The sequence below is a fragment of the Chlorocebus sabaeus genome, chromosome 11, assembly GCF_047675955.1.
Source record: "Chlorocebus sabaeus isolate Y175 chromosome 11, mChlSab1.0.hap1, whole genome shotgun sequence".
In the NCBI taxonomy this organism is placed as follows: Eukaryota; Metazoa; Chordata; class Mammalia; order Primates; family Cercopithecidae; genus Chlorocebus; species Chlorocebus sabaeus.
In genome coordinates, this window is record NC_132914.1 from 60,198,823 (window position 1) to 60,217,305 (window position 18,483).

General features: G+C 35.2%; 1 protein-coding gene across 3 annotated transcripts in view; it reads left to right on the top strand.

Moving 5' to 3' along the window:
- MON2 (MON2 homolog, regulator of endosome-to-Golgi trafficking) overlaps positions 1-18,483 on the top strand; it is a 126,886-nt gene that overhangs the window by 88,675 nt on the left and 19,728 nt on the right. The window contains exons 25-30 of one of the 3 annotated variants that reach the window (XM_008003875.3): positions 840-1,038; positions 5,356-5,978; positions 10,129-10,272; positions 10,906-10,923; positions 11,213-11,341; positions 16,026-16,216. In XM_008003875.3, coding sequence (XP_008002066.1) covers positions 840-1,038; positions 5,356-5,978; positions 10,129-10,272; positions 10,906-10,923; positions 11,213-11,341; positions 16,026-16,216 — 1,304 coding nt within the window. The remainder of the gene's footprint in view (positions 1-839; positions 1,039-5,355; positions 5,979-10,128; positions 10,273-10,905; positions 10,924-11,212; positions 11,342-16,025; positions 16,217-18,483) is intronic. The other 2 variants (XM_073020906.1, XM_008003877.3) reach the window with 2 other exon arrangements.

Below are 18,483 nucleotides of genomic sequence, written 5' to 3' on the forward strand. Positions count from 1 at the left end.
TATCCAGTTAATTTAATTTAATTTTTTATTTAAGACAGTATCTCACTCTGTTGCCTAGGATGGAGCGCAGTGGCATGATCACACTCACTGCAGCCTCAACCTCTCCCGGGGACTCAGGTGATCCTCCCACCTCAGCCTCCCAAGTAGCTGGGACTACAGATGTATACCACCACATTTGGCTAATTTGGGTTTTTTTTTTTTTGTAGGGACTGGGTTTCGCCATGTTGCCCAGGCTGGTCTTGTACTCCTGGGCTCAAGCAATCTGCCCACCTTGGCCTCCCAAAGTGCCAGGATTACAGATGTGAGCCATTGTGTGCAGCCTTATTTTTTTATATTCCATGATAAACTTAAGAATATATAATTATGGCCAGGCACAGTGGCCCACGCCTGTAATCCCAGCACTTTGGGAGGCCGAGGCGGGCAGATCACCTCAGGTCAGGAGTTCAAGACCAGCCTGGCCAACATGATGAAACCCCATCTCTACTAAAAATACAAAAATTAGCTGGTGTGGTGGCAGACACCTGTAATCCCAGCTACTCAGGAGTCTGAGGCAGGAGATTCGCTTGAACTTGGGAGGCAGAGGTTGCAGTGAGGTGAGCTTGTGCCAGTGCACTCCAGCCTAGGTGATAGAGTGAGACTCCATCTAAAACAAAAACAAAAACAAAAAAAAAGAATGTATAATTACCTTTATTGGTCAGTTTCCTCCAATATATAGGGATTGATAAGACTTTCAGGTATATTTTTTGTAACACTTTGTAGATTCCTATGCTGTTGCCATTATGCTATTACTTAAGCTATATTATCAATGCATTTTAAATGACATTTTTATAAATATTTAGGTACTCTTTCATCTACTGGACAGAGTTCGAGAGTCCTCTACCACTGCAGACAAAGAAAAGATTGAGTCTGGAGGTGGCAATATTCTCATTCATCATTCAAGGGACACAGCTGAGAAACAATGGGCTGAGACATGGGTGTTAACATTGGCTGGAGTAGCAAGGATCTTCAACACTAGAAGATATTTGCTGCAACCTTTAGGTATACATATATTTTTTTTCTGGTTATACAAGTAATCAATGTTAAAAGAAATTTGGAAAATACAGACGATTCTTTTAGAGTTCATATACAATGCTACTACCTAAGAATAATGTACCTTAACGTAGTCTTTATGTGTGGTGTGTGTGTAAGCATGTGTATTTTCATTTATTTCATTGAGAAATTATTTAATGTGTACCTACTGTGGGCTAGCCTCTAGGGGATACAATGAAAGGCAAAATACACATCATTCTTGCTATCATGGGCATGAGGAAGTACCCATAATTACATAAATAAAGGCAACATTTCTACAATGGCATGTTACAAGGAATGGTACATTGTGAGCTTCAGTAGGTATTTGACCTGGCCAGTGAATTCCAGATGGGCTTTCCTGAGAAAGCAATAGTTTTCCTGAGATCTGAAGGGTAGGAGTTCATCAGGCAAGAGTAAGATGAAGTGTGGAGAGCCTTACAGTCAATGAGAGAATGTAAAAGAGACAAGAGAAGATTGAGGAAAAGAGATGGTGGACCCTAGCATGTTTAAAGGTCTAGAATGAAGAGAATAAGAAAGAGTTTGATTATCAAAGAGATTGAGAGGTAGTGAAAGGCCAGATCATCCAGGTCATGTAGAATGTGTTAGGAGAAAGTTAGGAGACTGGGCAGGGTGGCTCATGCCTATAATCTCAACACTTTGGAAGGTGGCGGCAACAGGATAGCTTGAGCCCAGGAGATTGAAACCAGCCTGAGAAATATAATGAGATCTCATCTCTACAAAAATTTTTTTAAAATAAAAAATCATCCAAATGTGATGGTGCACATCTGCAATCCCAACTACTTGGGAGGCTGAGGTACAAGGCTTGCTTGAGCCTGGGATATGGAGGTTGCTGCAGTTAGCCAAGATTATGCCACTGCACTCAAGCCTTGGTGACAGAGTGAGACCCTGCCCCCCCCCTCAAAAAAAAAAGTTAGGATTTCATCCTAAGAACAATGAAAAAAACTGATAGATTTTAATTCATGATTTAACATGATCAAATATGCACTTCAAAAAGATCACAAAGTGCATGTCTTAGTGTGCATGTAGAATGGAATGGCAACAAAGAAGGATGGCAAGATGTTGTTGGACTGGTTAGGAAACTGTTGGTTGTGTGTATCGGTGGTTCTCAAATAGGGCCCATTTTTCTCCCATGGGACATTTGGCAATTTTGGAGACATTTTTAGTTATCATAACCGGGGAAGGTTGAGCATTACTGTCATCTGGGGAGGGTAGAGGCAAGGGTTGATGCTACACATCTTACAGTGCACATCTTACAATGCAGCCTCCTATAACAAAGAATTATCCAACCAGAAATGTCAATGGTACTAAGACTGAGAAACCCGGTTGCCGACTATACTACTTTCAATTCTGGTGGTAATGCTGGTGGTGGTAGAAAAAGGTGAACAGAGATACTTTTGTACATAGTTATGAGCATGTTGTACACATTATCTATTTTATTATTTTGCGTTTGGCATTTTTTAAACTTCTTTGTGTTAAAGGACAAGCATATTTACTCATTCCATAGGCATTTTTATATGTTGTTCTTTATGTGCACTTTTTTCTCCTTTTTTCTAAAAATAATTTGCGGTGTCTGATCCATTTTGCATGTTAGGGCTTGGTATATGTATTTTTAAATATTGGGATTTTTTTCATGTAAAATTTACATACAGTGAAATGCACAAATTTTCACTGTACATTTGCTAAGTTTTGGCAAAATAAGCATTGTTTTTAGTACCTTCATGATATTTCTCTTAAAAGCTAAGAACTAATAGATATAGATTTTTTTTTTTTTTTGTGATGGAGTCTCACTCTTGTTGCCCAGGCTGGAGTGCAATGGCACGATCTTAGCTCGCTGCAACCTCCACCTCCCAGATTCAAGCAATTCTCCTGCCTCAGCCTCCCAAGTAGCAGGGATTACAGACAGACATGTGCCACCATGCCCGGCTAATTTTGTATTTTTAGTAGAGATGGGGTTTCTTCATGTTGGTCAGGCTGGTCTCAAACTTCTGACCCCAGGTGATCTGCCCGCCTTGGCCTCCCCAAGTGCTGGGATTACAGGTGTGAGCCACCACGCCCAGCCTAGATTTAGATTTTTTTTTAAATGAAGACATAAGACAGTTAATGACTTTGATAATTCTTTGTAACTTGATGACTAAGAAATGATATTTGTTATTTTAGAATAAGTTTTATATTTTTAACATAACCATGTGCAATATATAATTACATCTAGTCTTTTAAAGGAACTCCCTCTCTGACATAAAATACGTTTTAGAGAAATTGCCGGAGTTTTTCTCCCTAAATGGCACAGGATATTCCAAATCTGATATTAGGTCACCATTCTGATTGGCAAATGTAATGATTCATGAGACTTTCAGCAGGTAGAAGTGTTTTAATTGTTTGACATTTTAAAATGTAAGTTGTCAAAATTCTTTTAAACAGTTTACTTAAAATTCTGTGTTTTTATTGTATGTAAATTTTACTTCTTTTTTTTTGAGAGAGAGTTTCGGAGTTTCACTCTTGTTGCCCAAGCTGGAATGCAGTGGTGTGATCTCGCCTCACTGCAACCTCTGCCTCCTAGGTTCAAGCGATTCTCCTGCCTCAGCCTCTGAGTAGCTGGGATTATAGGCGCCTACCACCATGCCCAGCTAATTTTTTGTATTTTTAGTAGAGACATTTAGGTTTCATCATGTTGGCCAGACTGATCTCAAACTCCTGACCTAAGGTGATCCATCCGCCTTGGCCTCCCAAAGTGCAAGGATTATAGACATGAAGCACTGGGCCCAGCCCTCAATTTTTAATAAAAAGAATATGGTGGGGAAAGATGCTTATAACTAGGCAGGTGTTACGGTTTGTCCAGAGTAGGCAGATAGTACCTATTGTTTTATACCAGACCTACTTCAGGCTTTTCTGTTAACCAGCTGTTTTCTCAGGAATTTGAGGTTTATGCCTTTTATAAAAAAATCTGGTCATTTATCACCTTTCCAAAGTGAAAGTTCTTAAACTTTGATTATTTATTTTACATGTTTCATAGCCTACTTATGTTGTACTGCTTTGGAAAATATCAACTGTCCTAATTTTTTACGTAATTTTAATGTAGGTATGTGGATAATAATCCACATTATTAACAAAGCAATTAGGCTTGTTTGCTGTAGTAAAAAGATCTGGCTGGACATAGTGGCTCATGGCTGTAATCCCAGCCCTTTGGAAGGCTGAGGCAGGAGGATTGCCTGAGCCCAGCCTGGGCAACATGGTGAAACCCTGTCTCTACAAAAAATACAAAAATTAGCCAAGTGTGGTAGTGAGTATCTGTTGTCCCAGCTACTCAGGAAGCTGAGGTGGGAGGATCTCTTGAGCCCAGGAGTTCAAGACCAGACTGGGCAACATAGCAAGACCCCATCACTACAAAAAAATAATTTAAAAATAGATTAGCCAGGCATGGTGGCATGTGCCTGTGGTCCCAGCCACACTTGGGAGGCTGAGATGGGAGAATCACTTGAGCCCAGTGAGCCATGATCATACCACATGATGCTCTAGCCTGGGTAACAGAGTGCGATACCATCTCTTAAAAAAAAAAAGAAAAAGAAAAAAATTCTGCAGCTCTAAAATAATTTAAATATGAAAACTAAAGTATAAAGTTAAGATTTATATGGAATGCGACATAGTTTATCTTAAATATTTAGACCAATAAAAAACATGTATTATACTGTCCTAAGTTACAACTTTTCCAATGATTCTCTGATTAAGAATGAGAACGTCTTACGTAATCATTAATAAAGGTAGATGGATAGACTGAAGATGTTACTGAAATGCTTTTGTTTCAACCTCATTGATTTATTTTTCTGTTCTCCTTAGGCAGAAGTTCTGGGAAATTGTATAAATATGTATAAGTACATACATATTTTGGGGTTTAAAATTTTTTTTTATTTCAGTAGCTTTTGGGGTACAAGTGGTTATTGGTTACATGGGTGAATTGTATAGTGATGAAGTCTGAGATTTTAGTGCACCCGTCACTTACCTGAGTTTTGTTTTTAAGATTGAAACGTTATTTGATATATCCGTCATCCTCTTCTTGGTGCCCTTTGTTCCTATATCTGAAAAATTTTTTTATCGGATTTCTAGGTTGTGATAATTTTAATTCCCATTGTTAGTATCTTAGTACCTAGTCATATATTTTTCAGTTCTGTAGGATTTTAAGCAGAAAAATTAAGCAAATATGCTTTCAAGTGTCTAATATTAAGAGAAAATTTGATCACTTTTGTAATAGTTTTTCTTCTCTTCCTAATATAGGAGATTTTTCAAGAGCTTGGGATGTTCTTCTTGACCATATACAATCAGCAGCACTCAGCAAAAACAATGAAGTGTCTCTGGCTGCTCTGAAAAGCTTCCAGGAAATTTTACAGATTGTGTCCCCTGTCAGAGACTCGGATAAGCCTGAGACACCGCCTGTAGTTAATGTACCTGTGCCTGTTCTTATAGGGCCCATATCAGGCATGAGCAGGCCATTCGTAAGAACAGATTCCATTGGAGAAAGACTTGGAAGATATAGTAGCTCTGAGCCACCCATTGTTACTGATGAGCTTGAAGATTTGAATCTATGGTGGGCTGCGTGGAATACCTGGTATAGAATTGGATCTGAAAGTACTAAGCCTCCTGTTACTTTTGATAAACTAACCTTTATTCCTAGCCAGCCTTTTCTTACAGCTTTAATTCAGATATTTCCAGCTCTCTACCAACACATAAAAACTGGTTTCAACATGGATGACTTGCAAAAGTTGGGAGTCATATTGCACAGTGCTATTTCAGTCCCAATAAGTTCAGATGCATCCCCTTTTATTCTTCCATCTTATACCGAAGCAGTTTTGACAAGTTTACAGGAAGCTGTCCTTACAGCTTTAGATGTTCTCCAAAAGGTAATATTATTTTAGTGGCTATCTAAGTAATAATGCATATAGTTCTCTGAAATTTTTTGTTTTGCTATATATTTGCAGGGATAAATTTTTATCACCAAGATTGTTTTATATGTATACTTTGGGACAAACTGAGGATTGTCAAGATCTAGGTATTTTGAAAACTTGCGGTTTTCTGATGTATTTTGAAAGGTAATTCATGTATGTTTTGAATCTTAAAGAAGCTGCCTGCATCCTCATGTTTCACTTCACCAGGATTTTTGGTTTGTCCATGCAAGTCTTCACAAGAGGATATAATATTTGGAATAAAAGTTTTAGTAAAGTACTTTTATAATTAGAAAATTGATAAGCAGTGGGATTCTTAAAAATCTGTGCTTAAATTTAGCTCTGAAATTATTGAAAGCCTATATTTAAAAAAAGAAATTTATGAAAAGTATTTTTCCTCACAGTTTTTAAAGAGATTTATTTTTACTGTGTGTATTTTGTTATTGCAAAAAAAAACTATTCCACACAAACATCTAAAATTATGGAGCAAATTCAGATTAGCAAGCAAGACTAGATCAAATTCAAAGTGTTTTTTAGACTATCAAGAAAAATTGATAGCACAATTCACAGTCATCAAAATGCTGAGCAAAAATTGCCAACTGAGTAGCCAGCCATTCCAACAAAGTAAAGACATTCTAATAAGATTGGAGTAAATCTAGATTTTGATCACACATGTTATCAGTAACCATTTGTGTAGTGTAAATTAGATTTCTGATTAACTGCATCTTACCCAACTGGAATGATAAAAATTTTCACAGTAAGAATTTCTACTGTACCGTGATACCTCCTAATTACCTCTGGAAGAAGGTTAGCTGAGCAGCAGTTCTTGAACTGTTTAACCCTAGTTGTGTTGTGCAGGAAATGTGAGGAAACTAAAAATAAAAGACTCTGGCATTTAAAAAAATTCAGTGTAGGGATATTGGTTTTCTACAATTGAACTCAAAATACCCATCTTTATTTTCAATGGGGAAGAAAAGTAGCCTGTCAGTAATTACCCACCCTGTCCTTGGACATGCAAATAAGTTGCTTATAGACTTCAGGGGATGGAAGAGTTATCCTATCAGAAAAGAAAATAAGACGTAGGCCTTTTGAGATACTCGTAATCTAGTACTGTCATTCAGATCTTTGATTCAGGTTTTTATATATGTGTACAGGATAAACAAACAACTTTTTTTTTTTCTTCAGAAAAAAGTGTAAATTTTATTTTTAAAAACTCTGCTTTAGCAGTGAGAGGAAAAGTGGAATCATTTATCCCAACTACTAGTAATTTGTTCTGAGCTTTTAAGAGCTTTGAAAACAAAATATACCTTTAGTCTGAAACTTAGGAAGGGTTATTGTTGTTCATTTGTATTATTTTAAAATTATTAATGTTCACACTAGCCATTGTTGTGTTGTATGATTACCTAAATGATGTTTCGTAGACCTTGAATGTAAGATTTTTAATGGGTTTCTAGTATCCCCTAACAGAAAAACATATATTTTATTATCAGAGTGTTTTTATATTTTCTTCCACAGGTATGAGGAAATTTTAGCACAAGCCAAATTTACTTGCTTTTGGACTTTATCCTTAAACTAATAGTTATCGAGCAAAACATTTTATAGATAGAAAGCTATTTTCTTTCCTAAGAGAAAAACTGATTTCTGGTATCATGTTTTCTTTCTAAAGGGGAGCATTTATGTTGTTCTTCCTCAGTGCTTTTATATTGTTTAGGACTTCAAGTTCTCAGTCTTCTCTTTGTTCTCAAATCACCAGTTCCCCACCAAGCTAACTTAGTTATATGTGCTAATTTATTTATTTATTTATTGCCAAGTTATTTTAGCATACGTAGAGGAGCTGGGAATTTAATTGTCTGCTTTCTGTATGTGCTGTACTTTAAGTCCTGAGGTCAGGAAACTGCATCTGTCTTATTTATTGCTAAACTTCTTAGTCAGATGGCTGGATACCGTATCTGCATTCATCACCAGGGCTGCCGGAGTTGCACTCTAGGAGACAATATCACATTGTATGTGAATGATGCCCTTGGAGTTGTGTAACAAAGCCCTGTCTTCTAAGCAGCATGGGCAAGTTTCTTAATCTTTCCGTACTTCAGCTTCCTCATCTATAAAGTAAAAATAATAAATCTACAACTTTTTGCTTGTTAAATGGTATATGTGTAAGGCACTTAGTGCCTGGCATGAGTTAAACATCCAGTAAATGTTAGCTGTTGTTATTTTCATCATCAAGTTCTCTAGCAAAGGCCTTAGTACGTGCCAGGCACTGAAAAGATTATTGTTAAATGAGTTAGTAAGTGAAACCTTAAACAATATAAGAAATTAGGTGTTCAATATTTTTTCTTGTCTTCAAATAGATAGCTTTCAAGGACTAATAGAAAATATTATCTAGATTGCTTATCAATTCTTAGCTTTTGGACTAAAATTTGTTATCAGGTTTAGTCTATAGATTTTTTTGATATTCAGATTTCAGAATACTGAAGAAAAGCCCATAAAAACTTCTTAGATGCAGTTTGTTGTTAAAAAATTATAGGTTCCAAATTATGCATTTTAAAGTCCGAAAATTGCTCTATACATCAACTATAACACTATTAGTATGTTTTCTTATTATAAAGGACCATTGAAAATCAAAATGCATAGTTAAAGTCATTAATTTGTGTTAAGATACTTACAAAGAAATTATAATACTTAGTTTTCTCAGGTACCCACATGTGGTTTTTTGTTGTTGTTAGTCATTGAAAATAAAATAATTCACTTAGAGTAATTCAGTCTCTTTTTCCACAGTAATTACTACTTGTTTACTTCTAGGAGTTAAGACCCAGCAAGAGGTTAATGAGGAAGAAAGTAGAACTATTACAAGCAGTCAGTAAAGAGAATTTTTAGAGTGCATAAATTTTACTATTCAAATTCTTCATTATTTCTGAGAAAAAAAATACTGAGACATGGTGTTAGATGTCTTTATACTACTTTCTTACATTATAATTATAGGACAATCAAACTTAGGTATGGGCAGTACTTGCATATCTACTTTATATCTCAGTGCAGTTTTATCTAAAAGTTCCATTAGAGCTAAATGGCTACATCTCCTCTCAGGGAAAATAAAACTAATAGGTTATCTGATAAGCTAAAAGCCATGGAGTGCATAAAATAAACTTTGTACATACTGTTTTTTAATAAATTTTTTTAAAAAGTTAAATGGTTTGAATTTTGGTTTAGTATTTTAAGAGTACCTGCCCTCTCAGGCATAAAGTGATCATCCTTTTTGTCTTATAAAGCACAAGTATATTTTAGACACTTCATAAATAAGATTATTAAATATTTTTCTCACAGAGAAAAATGAAGACTTAAACAAGAAAATATGAAAAGAAAAAATTTGTGTCTAGAAAAAACCCAATTTAAGTATTTTCAACACATTTGAAATAATTAAAATCTGCCGTCTCATGATATGCATTTTATTCTTTCTTCCTATCAGATTATTTGAAGTAAGAAACCTAGAGAAACTAGTTACTATTTATTAAAATGTTTTCTTATATTAAAATATTTTAATTTATTTTAAATCAAATCTATATATTTAGATACATTTTACATTAAATATACACAGCCCTGTTAAAAATTAATCCATACATTTCTTTTAGAAACAAATTTTCATAGATTACTTATTTTCCCAACTGCAACACACATGATTATTTGTTAAAGTTGGTGGACCAGGCATGGTGCAGAAATCAGATGTCATTTCAATGAACTGATATCACAGAATTTGAAGTCAGTGTCATCGTGGTCAGTGACACATTCTTAATGGCCTAATGGCTGTATTACTGAACAAATGATCAGATTGTAGAACCTGAGGACTGCCTGGGACTTCTCTTTCTTTGCCCTTTTTCTATTCTGTTAAGAAATAAATCACACTTTAAAACTCATTTTTTAGCTGATTAACAGTTTCAGCCTATACTTTATTCTATAACAGTTTAAAATAGTTTGTGCCCTTTAGGGTTTAGAAAAGATGGTATAATACATAAAATAAGACAGTTTTTAAGATTCTCTGGTTAAATATATATACAGTAAAGAACTTATTGGAGTTCAGATTATGCATTCTAATGTTCTTATTTTGCTTTTATAGGCCATTTGTGTAGGACCAGAAAACATGCAGATCATGTATCCAGCTATATTTGACCAGTTGTTGGCATTTGTAGAATTTTCCTGTAAACCTCCACAGTATGGACAGCTGGAAACAAAGCACATTGCAAATGCAAAATATAATCAGGTAATTTCCTGTAAATTTTATTTACTTTGTAAGATTTCATGGCTTATAAATACAGATAGTTTCACTTAAGATGGACTTTGATTATCTCAGAAAAGGATACTATTGACTCACAAATATATTTACACATGTCTGTTAGCAGTTTAAGCTGAACAGAAGTATTGTTTGGGAAAATAATTCTGTGTTCTTTTTCTCCTCATTTATGACTTTCCTCTTCCAACTGGTTCTTCAGAAAGCTTGGCCTTTCATATTACTCTGCAGTACATCTTTCTTGAAAAATATAAGTTCCTTTGTACTTCTTTCTTGGTTGCCCCATCCCAATACAAAACAGCATCTAAATTCCTAAGTCTAATCTTACTTAAAATAGATACCTGCCATGCAAGATGAAGAAACTGCTTGTACTAAATAAGAAGTTGTACACTACTGGTGTGAAATTTAGTTGGATTTTACATAAAATATTTTTATAGCCATAGTTGGCAAATTTTAACTTTGTTTAAGTAAATTTCTGAATGCATGCACATGCTGATTTTGTTCACTCAATATAAAAATTATAATTTTATATCATCCGAAAGTAGTTTTAATATGTATTAACTTTTCTCATTCTATTTGTCTTGCAACACAATGGAATCACAATAGATCCAACTATTTGCACCGGTGAGTTAAATTTCCTAAAATTGTCCTAACCTATTGGCAACAAATAAAGTACATCTTTCCCGGTTCTTGGTAGAATGCTCTATGTGCTTTTTCAAATAGTTTTAATTTTTTCCTGGCTGAAAATTATTTTTTTCATGAAGTACATATCTCTTTGAAAACTTTGCATGTAATATAATCTGACCTAAAACTAAGGCCTGAACTTTAAGACAAAGATGCTTTCTCTTTGAAAACAATATGATTAATTTAATCTCGTTTATTTTTAACTGCATGTGAAAATATTACTTTCTAGGCGGAATGGGTAGCCTTGAATTATGTGCCGTTTGCTGAAAGGTCTTTAGAAGTAGTTGTGGATTTATACCAAAAAACAGCGTGTCACAAAGCAATGGTGAATGAGAAAGTGCTCCAGTATATTATTAAGGTATCTTTTTTTCATTTCGACACTTTCATTAGATTGTGAGAACATTATTGAAATTATTCCTTAGGTAATATATTATCATTGTATTGGGATAGATGGAAAATACAATTTGTATTATTATTTGTAGTGACTTTTCTCCAATATTCATGAATTGCATTTAGCAAGCCATTTTTCTAAAAGTTCTTTTTAGTGAAAAATATTTTAACATACATGTGCATTAAATTTGTTACAGTTCTTACATTTTCCCACATAACCCGATGAGAGGATTTCTTAGGACAATATTCCTTAAGGTTCAAGGTTGATGAGCATTCAGGGAGAAATTCACAATGCAGCCCATAAACTTAACTGAACATGCATGCTGACTTTTTTAAAGCCACTTTTTTAGTGTATGGACAGCCATTTAAAAGATTCTTGTTGATTGTGTTCCGTTCCTGTAAGGCTTATTTCTTGTTTTTCCCTATGTTTTGAAGGACTAGCCCTAAACCCTGTTCTTCCTCTAGCATGTGGATGTACCTTATGTTGATCATATAAATACCAGACCAACTTGAGCTGTCTTCTTTCAAGACTCATCTATCCCCACCTTTCTTCATTGGTGATTTTTTTCATTTTTCTTTCAGCATCTTATGCAAGGATTACTAAGCCTTGGATACTACAAGAATTTTCTCTCAACTGTACTTACTGTTCAAATTGTCATCCTCTTTCAACTTTCCTTTGTTTCTATGTCCCTTAAATAATCTGTGGCCTTCACCTAGTCACCACTCACTCTTCACCTATTGTGTGTTGGCTTATGTCCATATTGCTCTACAGAAACTGCTTTCTTAAAGTTACAAAAGACCAAATCTTCACATTCTCAGTCCTTCTCTAATGATTTATCTTCCCTATAGCATAGTACTGGCCTTCTGAAAGCTGAGCTTTCTGAAAGCTCTTTCTTCCCTTGACTTTTATGATACTTTTCTCTCCTCACTGCTTACCTTACCAAAGCTATCCTCTCTCTTCATTTATTGAGCATATTTTTAAAGCATCTTTCTACAAGGTATTAGCAATTTTAAAATGAATAAAATCATTCTTACATTTAATAATTCAGTATAGAGAATAAAGAAAGGCAAACAAGTGATAATACAGTATGTAAGTGCTAGGTAAAGACCATAGTGGAGGCTTGGCAGATTGACCTATCTGAGCATGTTTCTCATCTTTAAAAGAAGGATAATACCAATACTACTTATATGTCTTATGTATAATAAGAGAATCCATTGAGATACAGCATTTAACGACGCTTGCCAAGTAGTCAGTGCTGAATAAAAATTGAGTTCCTCTGAAAGACAAAAAACTAAGTCAACTGCTGAGGGGATTTGGGCAAGAATTAATAGAGATGACACTTGAAAGAGTTAAGAGTTAGGTTAAAAAGGGGGAGGCAGGTATTATAGATAAATTAAACAGTGTAAAAGATCATGGTATATTTTTAAGAAATGTTGAGAAATTTAGTTCGGGACCTGGGATATGTCTGAAAAAATAACTGTTGGTCTTCTAAGCCATCATAAGATCAGACTTTATTCTTTAACCATTGAAGGATTAAACACTAAAGAGTAATATAAATCAGGTTGTGTTTCTTTTTGTTTTTTTTTTTTAGAGAGACAGAGTTTTATTCTGTTACCCAGGCAAGAGTGGAGTGGCATAATTATAGCTTACTGCAGCCTCAAGCTCCTGATCTCATGTGATCTTCCTGCCTTAGCCTCCCAAGTAGCTGGGACTACCACCACCCCCAGCTGATTTTTAGATTTTTTATAGAGACTGGATCTTGCTATGTTGCCCAGGCTGGTCTCAAACTCCTGGCCTCAGGCAGTCCTCTAACCTTCTCCCAAAGCACTAGGATTATAGGTGCAAACCACTGTGCCTAGCGTCAGTTTATACATACACACACACACACATATACATACATATACATTTTTTTCTTTTTTTTTGAGACAGAGCCTTGCTCTATTGCCTGGGCTGGAGTGCAGTGGCTCAGTCACTGCAGTCTCCACCTCCTGGGTTCAAGCAATTCTCCTGCCTCAGCCCCGAGTAGCTAGGAATACAGGCGCACACCACCACACCTGGCTAATTTTTGTATTTTCAGTAGAGACAGGGTTTCACCGTGTTGGCCAGGCTGGTTTTGAACTCCTGACCTCAAGTGATCCACCCACCTCAGCCTCCCAAAGTGCTGGAATTAAAAGCATGAACCACCATGCCCAGCCACTCAGTTTGTATTTTTAAAGGAGTTAAATGATCTCTTTTCTATAATCCCATTTCATTGATGCCACTTACCACATTGTTTTGTGGTTAATTGGACAAGGCTCTTTCTCCAAAATTGTGAACCTTGTGCTGGCAGGTAATTACTGAGCACGTGCTGTATACCACTGCCTGTTTAGTTGTGTAAACATTTTAAAAAATAAAATGTATAAATTGAATGGATCTGCTATGCTTAGTGTTTTTCTTGATTTTAATAAAATATCAATTGCAGTAGCAAACAATACTTTTCTTTCATCTTAGCTTGAGTTATAAAATGTAAACTCAAAATGGCCCATATATCATTTAGTATTCTTTTGGTTGCAAATGACATACACTCAGGCTCTGACTAGCTTTAACAATAAAGGGAACTCTTGGGCATGCTTGATTGGAAAATTCAAAGATAGAGGAAGGGCTTTATGACTAGTTGATCCAGTGGTTCAGCAGTATCATCAAAAACCACATTTCTTTCTCTAGAAAGTTCTGCTAAGAATTGACCATATCGTTTGTTTCTCTTCAAAGCTGTAGGCCAGTAACAGGATTATATGTCCAATAGGAAGAGCGAGGAAGAGAGGGACAGCGAGAGAGACAGAGTGTGTATGTTCATGCATACACACATTCACACACTTCTTCTTAAGTTCCTAAAATTAATTTTTAGTGGATCAGCTTTGGTCCCATACCCACTCTTGAACCAATGATTATGGCCAGGGAAATTGATTGGATTCATTGGCTTAATCAACTTACCATCTCTTTGCCTGAATTTCCAAACTGGAAGTAGGGACAGTTCCTCCTAAAGCACATGGATTATATGGAGGTGGAAGGAGGGGAAGGGGATAAATAGATTCTGGGTGTGCTAATTATCTGTTAATGAAGGCATATTTCATGCTAATATGTAATGGTTAATATGTATACTGTATGAGTATTCAGTAATAATTTGTGTGGAAGATGATATTTGGTTTTATATCCTTGAAATATGAAAATGTTTCTACTTTTTCTTAGACCAAAATTTTTATGTAAAAGCAGAATTTTTACTCTAATGCAAATTGCCTGACAGTATGCCAAAACTGTTTGTCAATAGTGCTCTGTGTTAGTTCTTTATGAAGTTTTGATCAGTCTAGTGTTCTAATTGCCAGATGGAACTGTGATCAGAGAAATTCATTCTGAACCACCACATTAGTTCTTTTAATGAATAAAAGCCACCTCTCTCAAAAGTTGATCAGTTGAAAATATAAGTCACTATACTTAGTCACTATATATCTAGTTATTGAACATAATTCAAATGCTCTACTCCTGTACCCTCAATGGTCAAATCTTAAAATTATCAGTTTTACTGAACTATTTGGAGAAGGAAAAAAGTACACAAAAGTATTAGAGTAGGATATAAAATTCAAATAATTTTACAGATAGAACATACAACTTCAAAGTATTGACATTTTATGCTGTATTTACTCTTTCCTCACCATTAGTTGGAAAATACAGTCATGTACTGCTTAAGGACCGAGATACGTTCTGAGAGATGCATCATTAGGCCATTTCATCGTTGTCGGAACAGCATAGTGTACTTACACAAACCTAGACAGTATAGCCTACTTCACATCCATGCTATATGGTCTAACCTATATATGTGGCAGATGACTGTATAAGCAATATTGACCCTTTGCAGATGGGATATCCACATCAGCCAAATTATTTTTTGCTGGAAGAAATATGGCAGAATTTTCTTTTTCTTTTCTTTCTTTCTTTTTTTTTTTTTCTTTTCTTTTCTTTTTTTTTTTTTTTTTGACACAGAGTCTCACTCTGTTGCCAGGCTGGAGTGCAGTGGCGTGATCTTGGCTCACTGCAATATCCACCTCCCGGGTTCAAGCGATTCTCTGTCTTAGCCTCCCGAGTAGCTGGGACTACAGGTGTGTGCCACCACACCCAGCTAAGTTTTGTATTTTTAGTAGAGATGAGGTTTCACCATGTTGGCCCAGATGGTCTTGATCTCTTGACCTCGGGAACTACCTGCCTTGGCCTCCCAAAGTGCTGGGATTAAAGGCTTGAGCCACTGTGCCCAGCTAGAATTTTCTAATTCCATAACGTCAGGTTAATAAAAGCTACAGAATTGTGTTTCCTACTCTTAACTGTTCGGATACTATCCCTGTTATTAATGATGAAAAACTGAGATTCAAAAATGTTATTTATTTAGGCTCATTGTAAGATAGAGATAGGATTTAAAAGTATATCTTTCCAGGCAGTATTTGAGGACCTTTCTGGGAATTGACCTTTCTGGGAAATAACCTCATTTTTTAAATGAAAATACAGTCCTTTTTAAGATGAAAATACCTATGCTATTTTTTTTTCTCTGCTGTAGTTTTTCTTACGTAATTAAAATTGTGTGTGTATGTTTTAATTAATGCTTATATTAAACTGTCTTTATTTTCAGACTCTTAGGGTTCCTCTCAGTTTGAAGTATTCCTGCCCTTCTGAAAGCACATGGAAACTAGCAGTATCCTCTCTCCTCAAAGTTCTTTCTATTGGGCTACCTGTTGCCCGGCAGCATGCTTCTTCTGGAAAATTTGACAGTATGTGGCCAGAACTAGCCAATACTTTTGAAGATTTTCTCTTTACTAAAAGGTCAGCTCATTCATTTTAAAAATTAAGACAATCTTTCAAGAAGTGGCACATTATATCTTCAGTTGCTCTAAAAACAGTTGTCTTTATTCATTAACAAAGTAATTGATTATTAAGGTTGCTAGATAGTATTAAAAACACCTGGATTAGCCATTTATCCATTGGGTACATTATCCATGAACAATGGAGATTTTTGCTTTTTGTATTATTTTTGGTTATAAGACAGGAATATCATATATAAAACAATACGAATGCATCATATTTAAGCATTTTAACTTAATAAAACTAAGACGATTCATTTTTTAATTTGATGCCCATTGAGCATTACAAGAGAAAAACAATGTTAGAAAATCAGTGCATTACCAGAATAAATCAGATGAGTGGCAATATAATGATCAGCTCTTTAAGATGTTTAGATTTGTCAGGGAATAATAATTTTCATTGTATGGTATCTAATTTAAAGCTTGTATTTAGGATGCTATTTTGACCCCTCACTGAACTACTTACTGTAGGATGATTGGAACACAGACTACGTTTTTTGAATGAAGAATTTGCTGAGGTCCACCTAGAGCTGTGCTATTCAGTACAGTAGCAATCACTAGTTACAAATGACTAATTAAAACCAAACTTTAAATAAAATTAAAATTTTCTTCAGTCTCTCTAGGCATGTTTTAAGTACTCATTGCCATGGGTGACTAGCAGCTGCCACACTGGGTAGAGCAGATTATTGGACATTTCCATCATCACAGAAAGTTGTGTTGGGCAGGACAGATCTAAAGCGTGCCCTTTTACTAAATGTGGACTTGTCTGTAATAGCTGTAATAACCAGGCATTGTTTAATCCTTCTAGCACAAGTAATTATCCTTTGTGTTACAATGGTGAAATTCTTTTCTGATATAGAGCCTTGCTCTGTTGCCCAGACCCAAGTGCAATGGTGTGATCACAACTCGCTGCAGCCTCGACCTCCCAGACTCAAGCAATCCTCTCACCTCAGCCTCCTGAGCAGCTGGGACCACAAGTTCATGCCACCACACCTGGCTAATTTTTAAAATTTTTTGTAGAGATGGAGGGTCTCACTATGTTGCCTAGGTGTCTTGAACTCCTGGGCTCAAGTGATCCTTCCACTTCGGCCTCACAAAGTTCTGGGATTACAGACATGAGCCACTGCGCCTGGCCAATTTTTTAAATGTTTGTATCCATCAATCATTTTTTGATATTGTAGAATAATACTGTGTACTGCTAAATAACTGTTTAACATTATTAGTTTGAAACCACTTAATTATGGGTGTGATGTAGTTGAAGAAAAAACTACATTGGCATATGGATAATGATTGAGTCCACAACAGAATGAATTAACTGAAAAAAATTTTCTTTACTATTCTAATATGATTTAATTATTCAGTAAAGAAAATTTCTAGGGTGCAGAAGATTAACTTGCATTTCCCCTATAAAAGTTTGTCTTGTATTTCAGAATTTAAAATAATAATAGGTGATCCTAATTTCTGTCTTGCAAGTGGTCAGACTTTGTTTTGTATTTTATATATTTTTCACTTCTAGAAATGTTATTGATACCAATGTAAGCATATTGTGTTTCTGAAGGAAAAATTATATGCACTCATAAACTATATTCAAACAAATTATGTTTTCATCTTTAAAATAACTCTGAAAATTTGAGTTCCTTTATAGACATAAGAACCTGAGTCACTTAATTTGTGTCAAGCACATAGGTTGAGAAATTTAAATTTTTCCTTTTATTTTCTAATTTTCTATATATGCTTAATGCCCGATTAACAAATTGAATAAGCTTTCAGATCAGCTTTTTTTTTGCAATGAGTAAAACTTCTTTAAGTATTGCTTTCCCTAGCCAGATGTGGTGACACACCTGTAATCCCAGCTACTTTGGGAGGCTGAGGTGGGAGGATTGCTGAAGCCCAGGAGTTCAAATCCAGCCTGAACAACATAGCAAGATCCTGTCTATATATAAAAAAAAGTTTTTCTATGTAAAATAATATTTTATATAATTTTGTATCAATGCAGTTGTATAATTTCATTTAAAATTTTGGCTCTAAATTTAGAAGTTTTTGTTTGCTTGTTTTTGTTTTTCTTGAGACAGTTTTTCTGCCATCTTCCTTATTCTTGAGTTTCTTATTAAATATTCTTCACTTTCTGGACTTTATTCTTATTTTATTAAATCTCATTTTCCGGAGAGTTTTTTTAATATAGAAAAGTGAACACTGGAACCAACGGCCAAATAATAGTATTTTACATAA